This window comes from Aquila chrysaetos, chromosome 12 (genome assembly GCF_900496995.4).
Source record: "Aquila chrysaetos chrysaetos chromosome 12, bAquChr1.4, whole genome shotgun sequence".
In the NCBI taxonomy this organism is placed as follows: Eukaryota; Metazoa; Chordata; class Aves; order Accipitriformes; family Accipitridae; genus Aquila; species Aquila chrysaetos.
Window position 1 is genome coordinate 36,506,783 of NC_044015.1, and position 21,399 is coordinate 36,528,181.

The following is a 21,399-nucleotide window of genomic DNA, read 5'->3' on the forward strand; positions in this document are numbered from 1 at the left end:
GCAACTAGTCATTGAATACTCTAACATGTAATAGTTTGGGTTAAAAACTACACCAGTTTTGTTGTATGCACCATTCACTTCTGAGATGGCATTTTCTCCAATGGGTAAGGACCAGTGTACTTGTACCACTGGAAGTTTTACTTGCTTATTTTAGTTACATCAGTGATATAATTGTTCAGCTCAAGGAAATAATGAACCAGGTACTGTTTTCTATGTGACTGGAAGAGGACCAAAACCAAAGTGGCAGAGGAAGACAATTCAGAACAAAATGGTCTGTTCATTTACATGTAGAATATGAACTGTTTTCAGTGTTACTATTGCAAAGCTGCAGCTGAACAGCTGAATTATACAATAGCGTTCCCAAGTCCCGCTCTGGGTTTGTACAATTAAGAGTTAAGAAAAAGTCAGACCAAAATATGATATAGTCCCAGCTCAAGGACAGTATTTTAGGCACTATAAAGTAATTAGTTCAGTAGTCCCAGATAAAAAAATTTAATCTTTCTATAGAAACAGTGCACTGTTTTACAAATGTGTTCATTTGGTTTTCAGTAATCCTTATTGATGTAAGTACAGCAAGTGTTACACAGAGCAGTTCCCTCCCCCACCCCGGTCCTTTTGTCTGCAACGTAAAAACTGAAACACAAAAGGCACCAAGCAAGAACTTACTCTAACAGAACTTCAATATGACAAGACAGAGATCAGAAATGATTACTATGTTAAACATCATCCTAACAATGTGAACCATTATTTAAAATAATTAATTTCTTAAAAAACAAATTTGGTGTCTGACTTCTCAGTAGTTATAAATCTGTAAAGGTTGAAATCAGCACTGCACATTGAGTTCATTTACAATGGTTTGAAAAAAAACTGCAGCCTTTTATACATGGTTTGTACAGGTTTGTTTGTGTGTATGTGTTCTTAAAAAAGTATCAAAACTGTAGAACTTTCAAATATATTTACATTTGTCTGTTAGTTACAGTGTTGCCACATACAGCCTTCTCAGTTTTTTTTTTTCTTCATGCACACAGTGCATGGATTTGTACAAACAGAGCTTCATACCTTAAAACAATAATTGGATCTCTCAATCATTTTTTTTACTGCCTTAAAATCTAGAATGTAAATAGAAGGATGCTTCATTATTTATATATTGTCTATGCAGGCCATGAAATATTTTGAGAGTATGTATTACGTTTGTAATGCATACTAGGTCTTCAGACACTTTCTTCCTTTTCTTAGTCAAGAATCAACTTCCAGCTCATATTACACTGTGAATTTATTCTAAAAGAAAGAAAAACAAACACAAAAGGAAGAAAGGGAAAAAAAAAAAAAAAGCCCCAAACCTATTCAGGCTGAGTTTCTTCTACTCACTTGAATACAAAAGCTTGGACTGACGGAGAAAATGAGGAAGATTTCTCTAGGTTTTGGTACAGTTCAGGGAGGTGCTAGGTAAGTCTATTCACTTCCCATAGAATTCCCTGGGAAACTTCTAGAATGAGATGATGAGAAAACCCACTGTTCTTTCTGCAAGGTGCAGGATGACCCAGCCAAAAGTATCGATAAGGCTGTGAATTTTTAACCTCCTTGCCTAGTGCTCTGTGGTATGGGAGATCTACCATGGTACAGGTTGTTCCACTGGCAGTAATTTGGAAGATAATTGCTGCACTTAAAAGAATTCTACACATGCTGAATTAAGACACTGCCCCACAGCATCCCCTAATTTGGACTCTTAATCAGTATCAGTAGGGCAAAAGGGCAAGGAGGGAAGGAATTAACTTTTGTTATTGTGCTGTTTTTTTTTTTTTTTCCTGATGAGCTAGGTGAGAGTGCTCACTTTGGGTATATGGAAATATGTGGCTAAATCTTTGTTTCTACTAATTCTAAGCTAACTTGAGAGGTGCAAGATTCCCAGTGAGGAAAAGCATTTAGATTTACATTTAGAAACAAACAAAAAACCTAAATCAAATTTGTACCAAGCTGTAAAAAGCAACAATACAACACAAAAAAACTGGGCGCTGTAGGAGTTTCTCCTGACTGAAATGCTGTAAGCGATAGCTCTTCAGTTAAAAGCACTGCAGATGAATCTTTCTGGACAGACTAGAAAATTTAAAAGCAACCCTTACGAGCCAGTTCGGAAAACAGGAGCGCTGTTTGTTAAGGGAGTGCTTCATTTGTCAGCTATCTTACCCAACAGCTCTTTCTCACTTAGTGTCTTTAGATTTCAAAGCAAACTTCTCAAACATCCTGTAAAAATTCAGTTAGCCCTAATTTTCATAAATGTAGGCTAGTAGTTTTAAAATATATGTATATATTTTTATATATATGTATATATTTATATGCCTATATATCTATCTAGACTAGATAGATATATACACAGATAATCTATGCACAGCAAGCCAAACATACAAAAAATAAATACTCTCACCCCTCTACTATATTTACAGAACAGATCTTATAATCCAGATTTTGTTAATAAATATTTCTAAACTGCCTGTACAGAATTTGTTTTACTTATGTTGATGGATAGCCACAAAGCATATTCAACATATTTACAAAATATCTATAAATATAGTCTTAAAATAAAGCAATAGCTACTGAACCTTCAGCCTGGCTGGTTATGTACATTGAGTTAGTAGCTCAGCTGTCGCTTATTCACTATCACAAATGGGTAGTGCAACAAGTTAAAATGTGTATAAAAGATTATACATACAAAACTCTCACATCCTTTGGATGTTTGCAGTTCATTATAACTTTGTGGTTACCCTTCTGCAACATAAATAACGATCGAGAAGAAGCAGGTTCTGTGATCCAAAGCAAATTTGTTCAGTGTGTTGTTTGGAGCAGCAACTTCATCCTCATGGCAACCCGTCATCTTCTAAGCTTAATGCTACACGCTGTGATAGAAAAAAAACAAACCCCATACTTGAGAAAATTTGTGACTTGTGATACTGTTGCTAACTTGTATTTCTTGTTGAAAATCTCATTGTTGTCCCTAGTGTATTGGTGACAAATCTATTTTATGTACTGATTTTTTTCCCCCAAATGGGGGTGCTCGCTCAAGTGTTACTAAAGAGGTGTTGGAAAGTTTACTTCACTTGTGTGTTGGATAAAGTTCCTTGTAAGGGATGACACCTTCTCTGGTGTGATCTTTAGCAGGATCTTTAGATAATATAGGGCATTACCTATGTGCTTGCCTGCCTATAGAAGCTGTATTGCCTTCACTCATTACTTACAGATCTTTATATGCTCTCTTCTAAAAATACAATGCAGTTAAAACTGCCACTGCTTCATTGTGCCAGGGCTGCTGCTTTGAAGGAGGCTCCTTTACAGACAAACAGCCATGCAGAACAGGTTCTCTCTCTTCTGCATACACAGAACTTGTTATCAAAATGAGTGCCTTTTGTAAAGCTTAATCTTGCCAAGGCAAATTTCCTTAAAGTCTTACAGAGCCTCACTCACTCCTCCTTGTGATGAATCTGACTCTTCTTTACACTGTTATAGTACAGAGAAGATATTCTCCCTAGTTTGTAGAGAAACTCAAGTTATCCTTAAGATAGTTTAGACACTTGGTAGTGGTCTAAGCACAGATATAATGGAATCCAGTAGAGGATAATTAATCAGCTGTCACATGTTGAGCTCTTGAGGTAGCTAGCTTTACACTTGCTAGTTTACTAGGTATATTGATTAGGACAATTACTCTTCATTTGAGCAGAATATCTTATTACATAGACAACTATATTCTAAGACAACTGCATGAGCTGCCTAGAAGTTTAGGCTTCTGCCCATTCAATGATTATTAAAGAAGTTCTGGGTTTTGTCACTATATGGCAAATAACCAACATTAATCGGCTGGAGATAATTCTGTATCTAAACTCTCAACAAAATCAATCTTCTCTGTCAGCAGTTTCCTCAGATACTTACTGCTGGGTAGACATGTCCAATTTGGGCAGTCCGCCCAATGTGGATTTCGTCTTCATCTTCCTCTTCCGTTGTCTTCCTATACACTGGATTATCAAAATTCATACTTTTAGTATTCTTCCGTTTCCAGTTTCTCCAGATGAGGTATCCTCCCATGCACAGCAAGCCAATGACCACTGAGGAAAGGGGAAGGAAAGGGCTGTTAGCCAGGCACGAATCTGCTGGGATGTTCCCATGTAGATATCCATCCTTGTACAATTTTCTCAAAGCCAGGCTACTTTTCCCCCATTTCAACAGTTTCTGTACTCTTTCCCACCCTCAACCCTGAAAATCGGAAGAGTGTATTTACACTAGCATTTTGGTATGATCTCCTTCAAAGGTTAAATCAAATCAGCTTACCGACAGGAATGACAATTCCAATAACAGCTGCTGTCACAGTTGAATCAAAGCCTTGGTCATTATTTGCATCTGTAATTACAGAAGTCATTCTCATCATTTAACTCATTTGCTGGTTTTAAAGCCACATCTAAAGAATGTTTTGTGTTAGTAACCACATTGTTCTGCCCATCAGAAAGCTTTTGTAATCAAAGAGTTTACAAAAAGTTTTGTAATAAAATTATTACAGAGAATATAAAAAGCATATACAAACAAGTCTGGGCTGAGTTGTTTCTTCTTAGGAATGATGAACAGCCTGGCCAGGAAGTGCTACTGCCCTCACAGGACTGCAAACTACACACCAGGAGAGTGTGGCCAGTTAAGGGCAGTGCTCGGTACAGTGTTACCAGATAGAGAAGCTCTAACCAAAAATGAGTAAGTGACTGTACTTGTGCCTCTAATTTTCAAGCACAAAATAGAGGCCAGTTTTGAAAAACTCAGGATCAGGGGATGGTGAATAGTGCTCTTACAAATCCACAGTAGAACAGTTTCTAGTACTGACACAATTAATGATTTATTGAGCTGTCAGAAAAAGAATGTAGTTCAAAGCCATCTGCACAGCTTTGTTTTTGAGTTTGGTATGAGACTAATGTTGATAACACTGATGTTTTCAGTTGTTGCTAAGTAGTGTTTAGTCTAAAGTCAAGGACTTTTCAGCTTCTCCTGCCCAGCCAGCGAGAAGGCTGGAGGGGCACAAGAAGTTGGGAGGGGACACAGCCAGGGCACCTGACCCAAACTGGCCAAAGGGATATTCCATACGATGTGATGTCATGCCCAGTATATAAACTGGGGGGAAGGGGGGAGGGGATCACCACTCAGGGACTACCAGGGCATCAGTTGGCAGGTGGTGAGTAATTGAATTGTGCATCACTTGTAATTCCAATGCTTCTATTATTACTATTGTAATTTTATTAGTGTTTTTGTTGTTATTATTAGTTTCTTCTTTTCTGTTCTATTAAACTGTTCTTATCTCAACCCACGAGTTTTACTTTTCTTTCTGATTGTCTCCCCCATCCCACTGGGGGAAGCAGGGGGAGCGAGTGAGCAGCTGCATGGTGCTTAGTTGCTGGCTGGGGTTAAACCATGACACAAGCGAAAAAAAAAACCAATTATAGGGAAAAATAATTTAAAAAAAGTCAATATGCATTTCAAGTTATATACTTAAAAAAGTTTGCTCTAAGCTGTTATAATAGGGGATCATCACAGAAAATTTATTTTTGCTAAAATATCAGGAACTGAGAGAGAAGGAACTAACTGTAGTTTGTCTTTTGATACACCAATTCATGGAACTTAAAAGGCAATTTATCCTTTTAAATACTTCCCTGTGGCAGGTTGTTCTATTACATAGTTACTTAATAATAAGCCAGACTATGTCAAATGTGGACAATTAAAGCACCTTGCTTCCATGGCTTATGAAAAAGTTAATTATTGCATTTGAAAGAAATTTGCACAAAAAGAACTTACAAGACTGAATTTCAGAAATTGGATTTGGCTTTCCCACATGCAGTACAGCGTGCTCTGTATCACTATTCCTACAACTAGGCACCCTAGTCAAACAGGGATGGGTTTTTTTGGTTTCCAGATGCAATGGAAACTGCCCATTCTGCTCAGTGAATCATTTGGGGGGGGGAGTATTTTACTGTTTTTAAAGCAATGTAGATCTGTTTGAGGTCTTGAATGACAGTCCTGAAGAGTAAAGTCTTCTCTCTGGACTGGAATGATTTTTTTTTTTTTTTTTTTTGGAAAAGCAGTTCAGATTTTCTGCTTTACCTTAGCACTGAGATGGTAGGTTGGTGTTTCATTACTCACTCATTATGCAGGGTGAACTTGAGGAGAGCCTAATTAGTGCTCTCCATTGGGATACTTTGCTGGTATGTACTGCAAAACTTCAAACATATGTCATGGATCAGGCCACATTAACATGCAAAGCACAGCCATGCGAAACAGATACAGCTTGTCTTGGGCTGTTGTAATTCCAAACATCCAGTAGGGCTAGAGCTGGACAGGAGGCATTTTTCACCCACAACTTGCGCTGGATCACACAATAATTAAACAGTTAAAATAGGTGAAGCGCCTGTAGAATCATCCATATTACGGCATGCAGCACTACAAACAGCACTGAAGCTGGGATGAACTAGTATTAGGCACAGGGCAAGGACTAGTATGAACTCTCAGGGCATCATCTCTAGAGCCTGTTTCATGTGTGTTGGATGAAAACCTGATACAAGTTCCTTAACAGCCCGAGCGACTAGAATCACATCAGCAATCATACACAGATGTCTGCGGAAAGAGTACCTGATGTCTCCCACTATGCAACAGGATGTGCCTGCATCTGACCTGTTTATAACTCAGATGTTAAGTCAGGTCTCCCACCAGCGCATGAGTGTTTGTGATATGGTATATATAGAAAAAGAAAAGAGGAATCTCATTCTCTTACAGTGCTGTGATAAATTGCTGTTTCCAGTGGTCATCTCAGAATCTATCAGGATGGATGTGGTAGAAGGTAAATGAAAACTTGGGGTGGTAATCGTCGCTTCTGATACAGCTTTGGGGACGACTTCCGTGGTGGTATTGGCGCTGCCAAGTACAGTTGCGATGGTGGTGGTACCAGCAGTACGGGATGCTCCGGTTGTAGAAACCAGTACAGTAGTTGAAGTAGTTGGAAGATCTGAAAAGCAAGAGCAACAATGAAATTAGGTTAAAGTAAGTACACAAAGCAAATCACAAATGGTGATATAAATCTGGGGACTGTTATGTTTATGGATTAGAAGCAGAAACCAAATTCCAGTTCTATTTACCAGGCAGTTAGACTATCGATAGTTCTCTGCCTAAAGCTACAGAAATTATTTCCTGAAGTCAAACTTAATTTATTAATAGTAATAAAGCACTCTGGGTGGAAGGTAATTAAGAAGTTCAAAAACTTGCGGGTTTTTTCAGTACCTCAGAAGATACTGAATTTGTACCAGGAACTATTTGCACGTTAGGGAAAACTACATTAAAACCACTCATCTCTTCAGGATATTATCAGCAATGGCTGTGGCCTATCCAGATCTACTATCTATAAGGCAATAACATGGCAAATTTTAACGATTTACTGACCATTCACACTTTTAGTGCTGGGCCTTATCCCTTTTTTCATCTTCCTGCTGTATCTTTTTCTGGTTGTGCTTTCAACAAAGGACACACAATGCTGTGTTCAGAAGGCAGCAAGTAGCGGAATACAAAAGCTAGTGTGTTCCACCATCAGGAAATATATTTACTGTAAGTATGATTTTGTTGGAATAGCGAAACAGTGATGTGATTGTATTTACCTTTGTGGCATTTTTTCATGTCAGGACCCAGCCACATATTGTCAGGACAGGCACACGTATACTTGGGAGAATGGGGAGAGATCTGAGGTGCAGGAAGACACAAATACTCACAGCCTCCGTTTGGTTGGGGGCTGAGCTCACAGGAATCTGGAGCTGTTCAAGGATGGAAGAAGACAAGTTATTTTTCTAATTATTTATTTCTTGTTCTTGGCAAAGAAGGATCAGGTCCTCTAAGAAAACTCCCTTCCACTCCCTACCTCAATTAATTGGGCTGCTGAAGCATCTTTACAGTTTGGAGTGAAACACACTACTATAAAACCTGCCCAAATATATAATGAATGGCAAGCAGCGCAGTGACGACAGTAACTCACTGTTATCAAAGATGCTAATTAAGCAGCTATTAACAAATTGCAGACTTTTCAATAAATGCAGCTGAATTAATTATGCAGGAACTTCAAACATTAGGCATTGATTTCACATTATTACCTGTGCCTTCTCTCTCATCAAGAACCATCAGGAAGCATTTCATTTACTAGCTCAAATAAACCTGATTTAGGGCCGTGATACCCTGAGGACACGTCTTACCTTTGGGCTGCTTTAGTTCATGAAATACCACGATGTCATGAGGATTATTGAGATTTTCTGCCAAAACGGAGATGTCCAAGCCATTCAGCCTGTTTGCGCTGAAGATTGCTTCATTCTCCAGGTCAGTCCAGAATACTCTGTCCTGCAGGAAATGCACAGGATTTCTGACCTGGCCCTGCTCAAATCCAACTCAAGTTGGATTATACTCCAGTAGTCACAAAGTCAATGCACTGTGTTCCTACCTTGGGGCACCTTTTTGTTCGTGCTACTTCTATCTGCAGCTTTTTGCCTTTTTTTTTTTTTTTTTTTTTTTGGTCATTTCTAATGTTCAAAAGCACAGCAATCCTACGTATTTATCAAGTGCTTAGTAATTTTGAGTAGCTACAAGACTGAGATGAGGGAGCAGAAATTTGGTTGAGTACAGAAGAGTTGCATCCATTCTGTTTCTGAACTTTTTTTTTTTTTTTTTTTAAAAAGACAGGGTGAATCATGAGCAGAACCAAAGGACTGTAGTAGAAACTTTGGTTCTCTCGGCTGATTTTTTTTCTCCTTTCCAAAGATAAGACCTGCATTAAACGGGTATCTATGAAGAGGCCAGTGACTAGAGCACACCTGGAACATGAGTATCTATTTCTCTTTTTTATTAATATCTTTTACATGTCATACTATGATTGAAGATGCAAAATAACTGGTCAAGGAGGTACACAGGAATTGCAGTTATCAAACAGTATTTAGTTGCTCGGTCAGCTATGTGTGCTGCTGCCTGCTAACACACACATGTATTTCAGTAAGGAAAGCCACATTGCTGGAGAACAAGGGCAAATTATCAAAAGCAAAAGGGTTGTCTGTTATTCTAACCAGCCATTCAGATAAGGAAGGGTGTACAGAGGTTAAATAACCCAAGAGATCCTGCCAAACACTACTGATGAGGATAAAACTGAAGAGCAGCAATGTCTTGGGGAAACCTGTGCCCAAACTTAGATGCCTAGATATCACGCACATTGGACAGGAGGAATAAGGGTTTTAAGGAAGAGCATTTTGCTGAGTCAAAAGCCAACCTAGTTAAATGAAATGAAAAGAGGCTGACACACACCTTGACAGGGAGCCAACCAGACACCTTTCTCTGCTATAGCTTACCTAGAGTGAGGTGCCAAAGTTGAAGCTTTTGTTCCCATAATCATTTAAATAATCTCAGAAAGGAGCTGAGCTACAAGAGAAAAGACTTCAGTGCCCCAGGCTAGTGATACTTGTCAATCCTCTAACAGGGGAGGAAGAGCGGAAGAGCTGGATTGTCTCGCTGCTTCCACCCAGGCAAAGCAGGGATCTGAATTATGTCTTCCATCCCCCTGGAGTACTCCTGAGAGAGGATGGGGAACGCAGTTTCGAACACATGCTTTAGATCTTAAGCACGAGTTACAAACTGCAAGGAAGCTGTTAGCCCTGGGCCCTGCCACTGGATAGCTCTGTATAAACTGATGGCAGAAATGCGGATGCCCATTTATGTAGTAATTTCTGCACATCTCAGCAGGTCTTAGTTCTTCCCTGATGACATTTGAGGGTCCACACTGTACTATTTAATTAATTACTGCACTGCTTTTAGTGAGGCTACGGTGTGACACTAATGGTACAAGAATACTGAATTTACAAGACTAACTGGCTTTTCAATGGAACATACTTAAGTAGGAGTTGGAAGTCTTTGTGAAAACAGGCTTATGTCTTTGTAGCATCAGAGCTGTAATTTTGGGGACAGGGGAGTTTCTCTAATGTGTGGCAGGGTTTGCGTCTCGTAACTGGAGCAGTTCAGCCTGAAAGAGAGTTATCTGACCCTTTCACAACTAGGTGAACAAACACCTTTTTAATGCTAAGTCCCCAACCTCAGCAAGGCACTGGAGCACAGTGACTGCAGGGGGAGCCCTGCCAGTGCCTTGCCAGCACAGATACTCCCAGCTGAAGCCTTGCGACTCCCGAGGGAGGTGAAAACATTTCTGAGGATACTTCTGCAGATGCTGGGATGGACAACAGAAACAACTAGCCAATGCAGCAAAATTTAAGGGGCCATCCTCCCCTGAGGGTTCTGCTGGCACGAGAAAATGCAACACAGGTATGCAAAAATGGTGTGAAACAAAGCTGCTGCAAGCAGCAGAGTGTTCCACTGCAGGCCCAGGGGCTGCTCTGAGCCCACGCAGCTCCCCTCAAAGTCTGACTTTCAAAAGACGAGAGCCATGTTGCAGTGTCACTGAGTGAATGGTTGTCCCACCTGCTGATCACAGTAAGTGGCTTCTCCCTTCCCTTGCTAATAGTTTTGGCCTTTGTATGGACAGTTGGCTCAATTCAAATCAAGGAAAAGCCATTCCCCATGTTCCAATTCTGTGGGAGGTATTATGGTGGGCACCACCTACGCCTCACGGATGCACTGATATTACATTAAGGAAAAGCATGAGACAACGCATTGCTCCTGATTAAGGGCTTTAGAAAACAATTTTCCCCGCTGCACCCACACCAGGTTAATCGGTTTCTATAGCAGCGAACACCCTTGCTGAGCTTTCTGTGCTATGCAAAAGGCAGAGCTTTTAATCAAGAAGAGCTCTGAGACCTCTTGCAGTCTCCAGTCTGTTCTGCATCCGTTTTCGACTCTTACCTCAAACACTGCTAAGCCAAAAGGATGGCTCAGATCGTCAACAGAAGAGATCAGAACTTTTCTGTTGCTGCCATTGAAGTCAATGCAGGACAGTGAATGCAATTTGGAGTCTACCCAGTAGAGACGCTGATTCAGCAAATCTGAGAAGTGAAACACAATGAAGCAAAATTACACACATCTCCTGCAACTCTTTTTCTCTTTCCCAGCATGTTTTTCCTGCTGGCAGCATGACTAATCTCTTTATTATTGGGCCTTTTTTTTTTTTTTAACACTAGTTCTGATTTTGAATCAGTGCCCAGATATGCTGGGATAAGACCCTATAAATAAGATTAAAAAGGAGTAACATTCTGGTGTGTGTGTGTGTGAGTGTGTAATGCCTGACTGACAGCTTTGTACAATGAGGTTCTTTTGTTACCAGGAGGAGCAGGCCAGCAGCAGTTTGGGCTTCCCAGAGTCACTCCATCAGTGCCCGAGTGAGAAGCTTCATCCATCTCAAGGCTATTCAGTCCTTAGCCTCTTGCTGGAGAACAACAACTGTGATTAAAATGAAACGCCTCTCTGAAGGAGCTGTGCGATTTACGCATTTTCAGTGAAGAAGAATCCTGGGTCCAGAAACCCTTCTTGTGCAGCAGGCTGGGGGAATGTTGGTGGTGGGGACACTCCTACCGCAGCCAGCCAGGTTTTGGGGAGGGTGCAGGTAAGAGTGGGAGGGAAGGATTCAATGTTATTTAGAATGCTAAGCACTGCATTTCTCTTCCTGGAGCAAATTCACTCATTTTGGATGAGATTCACTAAACAGAATGCAAATGGATGAGTGCCAACACAAAACAAGTTCTGTAATTAAACAAGTCATTAATTAATTTCTTAATTACTAAAGGATAACATTATTTGTTCACAGCAGTAGCACTTCAGCCCTATGCAATGGTAGCAGCATTTTCTCCTACGTCCTTGTCATGGCCAGAATTTTCAAATATAAAACCAAGCAGAGAACTTCACATCTGCATGGCGTTCAACACATACGGCTGTAACTCCAGAGGAGGCTGTCCCCTGCTGCCCCGAGGGAGCAGGAAACCTCCTTTCCACTCCTGCAACTTGGTGTGGCTGCAAGAACGACCACAGCCGTCTGTGTGCCAGCAGGATACAGGCCAAGATGGGTTCCATCTCTCCACCCCCACCCAGAGCAGCTAGGCAGGCATGTCGATGGGGAACAGGCTCTGTAGGCTGTGTCTCTTTCGTTGACGTACCGTGCATTAATCAGTCCAATGAAGTATCTTGACACTGCTTCCAAGACAGGTCCAAGTCCAGAGACACTAGCACCAAGGACTCTCTGATGCTTCCTGGACTTCCAAAGGGTTGTTGCAGCTCTGCATCCTCCCCCGAAACTTCCCTTTGCCTTAAGGCACACCTAAAAGCAACCTAAAAGCTCCTGTAGTATGAGGTTCTAACTGTGGCAAGACTTACTGCCTATGCTTCCTCTGAAATAAAATCGCTCGTGTTGGTGAGCAGTAAGTATTTCCAGGATTTGTGTGTGAGGTGCCTTTGTGCGTTTAGAGTTTTGTTTTCCTATTTAACAATAAAAATAAATTTACATCAGCCACAGTGGATGCTGTAGCTCTAACCTGGGCACTTACCAAGTGTGATGCCATTTGGCCACTCAATGTTGTCAGTCACCAGCACTTGCCGCCCCATGCCATTCAGGCCAGCTTTCTCGATCTTAGCTTTGTCTCCCCAGTCAGACCAGTACATGAACCTGAAAGAGGCAGATGCAAGAAAACAGTAAATTGGACTCTAGTGTAAGAAATCTCCACTGCTCGTCGGAGTAGGAGGTGCCCTGTTCTCTCCTTATTATAGCAAAGCCCCTCAGCCACTTCAGTTAATTCTGATAATGGACCTAGTGGAGCCACATACTGTCCCACAGGGTCCTCTGCTGCAAGACTTGCACGAGAATGCAAAATCTCACCATAGTAACCCCACGCAAACTATCTCCCGGTGTGTCTGCTAGGTATGAGGACTTCACTTATCCAAGCAGCCCATACACCGCAGACAGACTACTTCATTTCCCAGCACAACCTATGTGTCTGGACCAGCTCAAGCCCATCAAACACATGACCTGACCATTATTTTCAGAACTTTCTTTAACAGCAGTGGCCTTGCGAAGAGTTAGTTGAACCATCTCAGCAGTCCCATTTAAGTTCAGTGGATCTATCTATCTTAAAGGGCATCTGAACTCTTGATGAGAACCATCCACAAGTTTGTAAGAGAGGCAGAAAGAAGACTAGAGAAAGAGACTTCGCTCTGTTGGCAAAGGGAGTGCTTGTGGTCCTTACACCTACCTCCGTGTGGGATCAACAGCAATGGCTCTTGGCTCACTGAGGTCACTGTTGAAAAGTGTCCTCCTCCTGCTTCCATCTGCAGTGGCCACTGAGATGGTCTTGTTTCCAGAATCCGTCCAGTAGATATTCTTATGAACCCAGTCTATTGCCAGTCCTTCAGGAGAGTTCAGCTGGCTGTCTATCAAAATCACCTGCTCAGCTGTGTCACTTGCTTTGTCTATGTAGGCACTGCAAAGACAGGACTCATCACTGGACTGACACACAGCATAGAGAGGGCCGTGCACGTGTGCGTGGGGTTGGACCTCCGACAGCTGAAGGCCACGTAGCACCACTGCAACCCCACGGAAAGAAAGTACACGTGGCAGCACGATCGACATAGAAACCCTTATGGCTGCATGGTGCAACCTTCTGCTTTCTCCTACAACTCCTTCTTATTTCCCTATATCTGGATGGCAAGCATTTCCAGAACAGGGAACTGTCATTTTATTTTTCTACCTGCTTCCTGCTATAACTGCACGATTCAGCAAAACATTTTACTTCAGGCATGTCAACTTCAATAGCATCCATTCATGGGATATACGGACATTGGAAATACAATCTCCAGTGCTCTGCTGAGCAGAGTTGAACTTAGCATGCAAATAAACATGCTTAACTGTATTGCAGAGTTAGGACCTGTGTAACTAATTATGATTCATCACAGGAATTCATGGAGCTGTACTAATTTAGCAAGTGATCTCGTTAGATACAAAGAAAATGTTCACTAAACATCAGTGGCAGCCTCGAAATCTTTCAAAACACTAATGAAAGGCAGCAAACTCCACATGGATGTTTCATAAGTAACTCAACATTGCTCCTGCAAGCACACAGGCTGATTCTGCTCTGTTGCCCCTGCACCAATATCAATTGCACTGAGTGAACTGAAATGGAGTTATTCTGAGTTTGCATCAGTGTTTCTAAGAGCTTGGTCTGGCTCTTAGAATAACTTGGTACATCTTAAAATTTTAAGTTACAAAACAGCAAAAAGTTTCCGCCCCGCTCCCCGACCATTTGAAACTGCAGGATGGTTTCAATCTCCTGTTCACTGGCCATCCTGCCTTTGGTCATAGAACGAGAAGATAAGTCATACAGGAGCTGAGCTCTCAAGTATCAGATTAGAGACTTGGAAACAAATGTCTAAAACCAGGAATACTTGACACTGTTTTATGGTCTGCGGCCCAGGCTGGAATGGCTATGCAGAGTCAGCCTGCACACCACTGCATCTTCACTACAAGGAATGGTTTTGGTGTCTCTCTGACCCAACACCAAATGAATGGTATCATCGAGGTTCTGCAGGGCATCTGACAATGTTCCCAAGACTCTGCCGTTTCTGTCTGACAAGCACTACATGTTCTAACCACACGACTCCAGGTGAATTAATTCGTCCCCAATGAAACAGTCATGTTCAATACTTCCCGTCCACCACTGCGGTGAGCTGCTGCATTGTACCCTCAATGTGACTCGCTGCACTGGTGGGGAAGCCAAGAGAGGCTCCTGCAGCTTTCAGAATGGGAGGGCTGAAATACAGGTGACATTTCAATTGTCCCAGTAACTAAATAGTGTACAAGATCTTCTGACACCCCAAAGGGGACATCACCTCGATAGGAGAGGATCTGGAAGGGCAAGTGAGGTAAGCATTAAGAAAGATGGGATCTCTTGCCAGCAAATACCTCTCGTACCATAGTTTCCACCTTGCGATAGCCTCTCAACTATAGACTGCTTTTCCCCAGAGGACTCCTGCAGGTGGAGTCCTGCTCTCTGCTGAAAGGACATGGTGGCCTTTTGTTTAGAAGTGTTTGATATTAGTGATAGTAGCAGTATCTTAAACAGGAACATTAATTGTTAAGAAGTTATAATTGCACAGCTTGCTCTGCAGAAAAGGTGGGACTTAGAATGAAACTTATGCAAGCAGGAGTAAGAAAGAGAAACATTCTGCTGTTTGGAAAAAGGCTTGGTATAGCCATGTTCAGGGTATGAACGTTGTTCAGTGGCCCCCAGTGCCCCAGGACATGCACTGTCAGAGCGCTGCAGAAGCAGCAGTGTGTCTTGAATAATTCTCTGGGTGTGAATACGAAGCCCTTACCCACCCTTGCTTGTGCCTACAGAATCAGACACAGTGAAAGCAGCCAGCTTGCTTCTGAACCATCTCCCCATTTTCAGAGCCCCACAGGCCTGCTCAGCATACCTGCCTGGTTACTTCAGTGCTTAATACTCAGCACAGCCTGGGCAAATTTCCCTGCCAATGGCATGGGAGCTACCACAGCCTGCAGAAACCCTGGCTTGGCTCCCACACACCAAAACCAACCAACCTTTGCCTGATCATTAGCTAAAATCCAGAACAAATCACTGTAGAAGCTGCAATAGGGTGCAATAGCTATGCAAATCAGAATATACTTGGGGGATTTTCAGCGCATAAATTAAATGCATTTTCGACTAGGCACACTCACAAGCCCTAGTACATAATGCTGTGATGGATGCCATAAAAACAACTGAAGGAGGAGAGAGAATGAGAATTACCGAATGCGTACTGTGGTCAAGTGCTGTGAATTTAAATCCAGTCTACCAGAGACTACAGTGGGCAGCTAGTATCTGTGTTGCTACCTCCTTGCTCCCACCATTTGCTGCCTTTGTGCTTTCAGATGGTAGGTCCTTTGTGGTTTCACGTACAGCAAGCACACAGCACAGCAGCAGTCTCGTGCAGCATCGCTTAGCATTATGATGCAGTAAACAAGAGTCTAGGTGTAATTGCACAAATGCAGCGGGATCTATTATTGACAAAAAGCCTTCCTGTAGTATCAAACCAGATAACTGCACGAGCCCTTGATTTCTTTATCAATTCCTAAAAAAGCTTACAAAGTCTGGGCCACAACAGATAATCCAGTAAGGGAAGAAAAGCCCTCAGGTTCACTATACCCTGCATAGTTCTCTGCAGATTGTCCTTAAGGGGTACAGATTGAACCATAGCTTTCCAAAGGTACCAGAACACATATCTTCTCTTGCCCCTTACCTGTAGATTTTTCGATAGAACAAATCACACCAATATATTCTGTTTGTTGACACCTCCACGTCCAGTGCCACGACATTCTTCAGCATGGGGATGATGCGAGAGTAATCCCTTTTCACCAGGTCTATCTTACGGACCTCATGGCGATTGGTGAAGATCAGGTATGGGCTCTTCCCTACCACAGAAAATCAGTGCATTTATCATTTTAGCAGCTGACCCAAGAGCTGGATTTAGCTTTCATTTCTCAGACAACAACAACAGAACTACCAGTCACTGATACTTACTGCTTTGTGAGGAAGCTTTATACCACACCAGCAGCAAGTGTAAACAGCTTCCAGAGACAGAGCTATCACACGCAGACGTGGAGGAACGCAGCACCTCTGTGGTCACTAGATGCACACTGGCTCTCGGTCTGCCCATTCTGCTAAGCCACAAGCAAAACTCTGGGGAATGTCCTCACTTTCAATTCTACATTTTAGATAAAAACTACATGGGCTAGATTTTGGTGACTCATAGCCAGGACAAGGAAGAGACAGCCCTCTGGGCTGGCTGGAGGGAAGGGAGGCAGCCAGACTTGAGGCATGATAGAGCCACATTGAATCCAGCAAAGCCAGGACTAGTTGCCAGGGAGGAATTTTAGACTGTCATGTACATGCAGAACTCACACAGTCCACCCAGACACTTGGGCTCTGGCAGTTCACATCTCTTTTTTTGTGGGGCCAGAGCTTGCAGCCTGGGTGCTGGTGATATTGCTACTGCAGTAGTGATCTCAGGCCAGCCCAGGCCACAGCCTCTCAAGAAGCGTAAAGTTGACCTGAATTTTCCAAAAGACAGGAGAGCAGGACACATAGAAACCCAGCAGTTATTTTGCTTAGAAGACCACAGCCAGCACCTTAGCCTCCAAGGTTATAAACACGCATGGAGGCCAGTTTCCTACCGTAGGAGGCAGACACCTACGTCTCTAGGCTCAGACCAGGAGGTACACATCCTTGCCCTCTGCAAGTAGCAGAGCATGTGATTCTCTGTGTTCTTAAGTGTCACTAAAATAAGCTGCAAGTCAAAAAGCTAAAGCTTTAGTTCGCTCTTTTTGTGCCTCCCTGTTTGAGGTAGGGACAGGATGGGAGTCTCAGAACGAGCTTTAGCAGGTTAGACTGGTTTGTCTCCAACAGTGGCCTGTAGAAGATCCTAGCAAAGAGTGTCCTTCCACTGTGAAGGACAAAAGGGGACTGAGGAACATGATACTGAAAGGGAAGAGCTGGGACAAAGTTCTAGCTCTGGAATACGTCATGCTGCAGGGCTCCCAGCACAGGCTGTTGGGCACAACAGAATTTTCTAACCAACAAGCAGATCAGCGTTCCAGGATTTGGGTCAGTTCTACCTCACTGCAGGTGTGAGACTAACAGACTATGAGGACAGCAGGACACTGTGCATAAGTGGCCACACTTATGGAAGAAAGAGGCCACACTGATGTGCAGGTTAACACTAGAGAAGCAATTTTGCATTGCAGGTAACTCACCTTTCCCCAAGAGAGCCACTATTTCCATTAAAGAAACCCACAGCATGGCTAATGCTCAGTCTTGCACAATTCAACATTCTATCCCTCTGACATTAACATTCATTTTTGCAATAAGGTCGAGCAAACTGCTGCTGTTCATGTTGGTATTTGTGTAAGAGGCTGGAAGGATGGAGAGGTGGCTAACCTACTGTGCTTTAATTGGGATGTTTTCTTCCTTTTAATACTATTACCACTAAATGTTTTTGCTGCACTGTTTTCAATAACACCTGTCAAGAGACTTTCTTTTCTAGTTTCAGCTTCAAACAGCCAACTAGTGACTGTAATCTTGCTCTGTACACTCTTAAAATATTCTGATCTGCATGATCACTAGTTCTTGCCTAGAGACGCATCTGCTATCACTGCAGCAGTTCTGTGCTGCTCAATATGAAACGTCTTTGCTTGCTTGCTTTGCTAGCTTCCTTTTGTTTCTGTCCCCCCAGCCTCAGCCCTGCAAGGATGTTTTCATTTCAGAGTTGTGATGTTGAGCAAGCAGAGTTTAAGTGCCTGTGGCATCGTCTTACCTACAGCTTTGCAGTTCTTGGATAGGGTGTCCATCTCATATCCCTCGTAGCACTCGCATTTGTAGTCCCCCTTGTAATTAATGCAGATCTGGCTACAAGCGTCTGGATTCTCACATTCATCTATGTCTGAAAGGAGTGTTTGAAACCCATCAATAACTTGAAATCAAACCATCTGTGATGGAGCAACGCTGAAGTGAATATAATCACGTCTCTCTATGGTGAAACACAAGGGACTGCTGTTTGCATGTAAATTACCTCCACACGTTTTTTTATCCAGAAGCTTGTATCCGGGTGGGCATTCACATTCATAACCAATCTTCAAGTCTTTGCATATGTGTGAGCAACCACCGTTGTTCATAGAGCATTCATTAATACCTGGAAGGGATATACAGATTATCTATGACAAAGGAGGGCTTTTAGTTGTAAGACTGAATAAAATTAAGAGACATCCTCAGAAATTTCCCTATATCTATCAGCTTTCGGTAGCCAGGAGCTGGCCCCATAGAGCATGAATGACTTTACATAGGAAGCCACCACCATATCACTTTTTTGCTCTTTATTATTCCAAACCAACGCTGTAGGATCATTTGGACTGAAAGCTAGTGGCTAAATGAAGAGGGAGCCCTGGGGATACAGTGTATGTGAATCTCTGCATCTCATCCCATCAGAGAGCTCCTGCTTTGAGCATGCTTTGCCACATGTGAGAAACTTCCAAGGGACCTAAGGGCTGTCTCCAGGAGACTCCTTCTTCCCCATGCACGAGTTCATGTTGACTTTTCTGAACAGTCTCTGAGCTTTAATAATTCATGCTGGGGGAGTCTCATCTCCCAGGGGCCAGCTATTTTGAAATACTGTACTATTTTCCCATCTCGCTCCAAGGAACGATCTATGTGAAAATTCCAGAAAATACCAAAGTGCAGTCTGCAGAGATACTCCATTAGCACTGGGATACAGTCCTCCCACAGGGACGTCCCACACAACAGTCTCTGCTGGCAGCCTGCATCAGCCCATCGGCCCCCATCCTCTCCCGAGTCCCCGTCTAATCCAAGGCCACCTCTCTGATCCTGCTTTCAAGTGCTGAAATGGAAAACAGACTAAATGGATCCTTGTAACTAGAACTGAATGAGAGGTTGAGGAAAGCTGGTTTCCTGTCAGAAACAACATTTCTTGTTGTTGTAATTAACCTACACAAGGTGAAGAGAAAGTCCTCTCCCTAAGTAAGACTGCTGAACAGAAGCTGTGGGATTTCAGGGATAGTGGGCTCACTAGAACAAGCAAAACTGATTTGCTTCAATCTATAATGCAATTTAAAGGCAAATTTTTCATTTATCTTCTACTTCTTGCTTCCTTGCACACTGCAGGTGAGCAGTACAGCAGAGCCATTAAACCAGTGCTCTTGGAAGAAAATGAAAACAACCACAAGCCAATTAAGTCAGTAAGACTAGGAAGATACCATGCCAGAAGGAACCCCATCTCAGCTCTGGGATGCTTTCACCTTCCTATCAAAGACACACGCACATATAGATATCAATACATTATTAATAGAGGAAGTTCACTAGGCTCCAAGAAGGTGTCCACAGAGTCACATTGTGTGTTGTCACTGTTCAATGATGTTTATTACTGGATATCAACTATTCCTACACTTACGTAGGCCTCTAGCAAATTAGGTCATAAACATGCACAACTGCTCTCTGCAAAATACTACAAAGGCTGTTTCGACTAACAAGCAAACCCTCACTCAGATGATTCCCGTGGTTTCAGAGGTGCTCTGTGGAATGGATTTAGACACCGTAAACCAAGTGCTAGTTCACTGGCTGCACTTCTCAGTAGGAGCTGAGGAGGAGCCAGGCAGAGACATTAGCCTGTTCTCTTTCTGCTGGGCAGCTGCTGCCCATTACCCAAACTTCAGCAGTATATTCACTGCCTGCCTAAAAGACAAATGATGTTCTCTCTTCTGCTGTGCTTTTTTGGGGAATCTCGGAGGGCACTGCATTGTCTAGCACACAGCTAGACAGACACACCAAGATGAGGAGTATGTCCTGCACCTCCTGCCTTCTGCATGGATTACTTGTGTGTGGGCATTACATTCACAGCAATCCACATCATTCTGCACTCTTAAAGAAACATGTTTCCCTTGGGGGCTATTCTCTGCTCAGCTTCCTAACTCAAATGACACTTCACTGCTAGCCTGGGACTGCACCAAGTCAGCCATGGCACCTCCATAAAGTTGAGCACCAAGCCCAGCTGTGCCGTGCCACTGCCCAGTCTCCTAAGACAAACTGGGCTGCCAGATTTGTTGGGAGACCTCCACAGACAGACAAATTGCAACAGCCACTCAGAAAGACAGGGAGATGTGGATTAGTGTGGAATAAAGCACGGGCATACGGAAAGTACAAGGTAAGAGCATCCTCACTAGGCACGCACACACAATTCTTGTCTGATACAGAGGAGAGACTGACAGTTCTTCCTGAATGAGAGTTATTTAAGAGGCAGGCACTGAGCTCCACGCTGCTAGTGCTCCACAATGTCACGGAAAGGGATGCCTGTCTGAAACATTTCTGCACTTGGGAAAAAAACCAAACGTGTTTGACTAATGCTCCAGATTGGGGCTGGTGCCCACAATGCCTGCTGGGAAAGGTGAGAGACTGGCTGCCCTAGGGAGAGTGGCACAGCTCTCTGGCCGGGGCTTCCCGTTCTGCTGACTCTGACAGCCCCGATGCAGACCTGGCTCTCGTGGCTTGTGCATTCTCACTAGCCCAGAGCTAGTGAGACAGCAGCAACCTGCTGTCATTTCTAAGGGAAGCAGCAACAAGATGTAAAACCCAGAAATGGCTGAAGTAATCTCTCAGTGATTGCTGCACCTTCAAAGCATGTTCCCAATGCTAAATTTTTATGATTGTATCATCATCTTACAATTCAAAGATAATTTAGGCAGTGAGGCTAAATAAACTGGTCTGTGCTGTGGAGGACACTAGTATCTGGGGAGAGGGGGAATTCCTGGTTCCGAGTCCCGTGCTCAGTTCGTACATCCCTCCAAGAATAAATGCTGAGCTGAGAAGGGCACAG

General features: G+C 42.8%; 1 protein-coding gene across 2 annotated transcripts in view; it reads right to left on the bottom strand.

The window, feature by feature from the left end:
* Positions 1-476: 476 nt before the first annotated feature.
* LRP8 (LDL receptor related protein 8) overlaps positions 477-21,399 on the bottom strand; it is a 198,695-nt gene continuing 177,772 nt past the window's right edge. For both annotated transcript variants that reach the window (XM_030032452.2, XM_030032451.2), the window contains 12 exons: positions 18,589-18,708; positions 18,334-18,459; positions 16,261-16,432; positions 13,218-13,445; positions 12,516-12,634; positions 10,885-11,024; positions 8,247-8,388; positions 7,662-7,814; positions 6,788-7,018; positions 4,315-4,383; positions 3,919-4,091; positions 477-2,891 (listed from right to left, as the gene is read on the bottom strand). In XM_030032452.2, the coding sequence (XP_029888312.1) occupies positions 2,853-2,891; positions 3,919-4,091; positions 4,315-4,383; positions 6,788-7,018; positions 7,662-7,814; positions 8,247-8,388; positions 10,885-11,024; positions 12,516-12,634; positions 13,218-13,445; positions 16,261-16,432; positions 18,334-18,459; positions 18,589-18,708 (1,712 nt within the window). In that variant the 3' untranslated portion in view covers positions 477-2,852. The remainder of the gene's footprint in view (positions 2,892-3,918; positions 4,092-4,314; positions 4,384-6,787; positions 7,019-7,661; positions 7,815-8,246; positions 8,389-10,884; positions 11,025-12,515; positions 12,635-13,217; positions 13,446-16,260; positions 16,433-18,333; positions 18,460-18,588; positions 18,709-21,399) is intronic.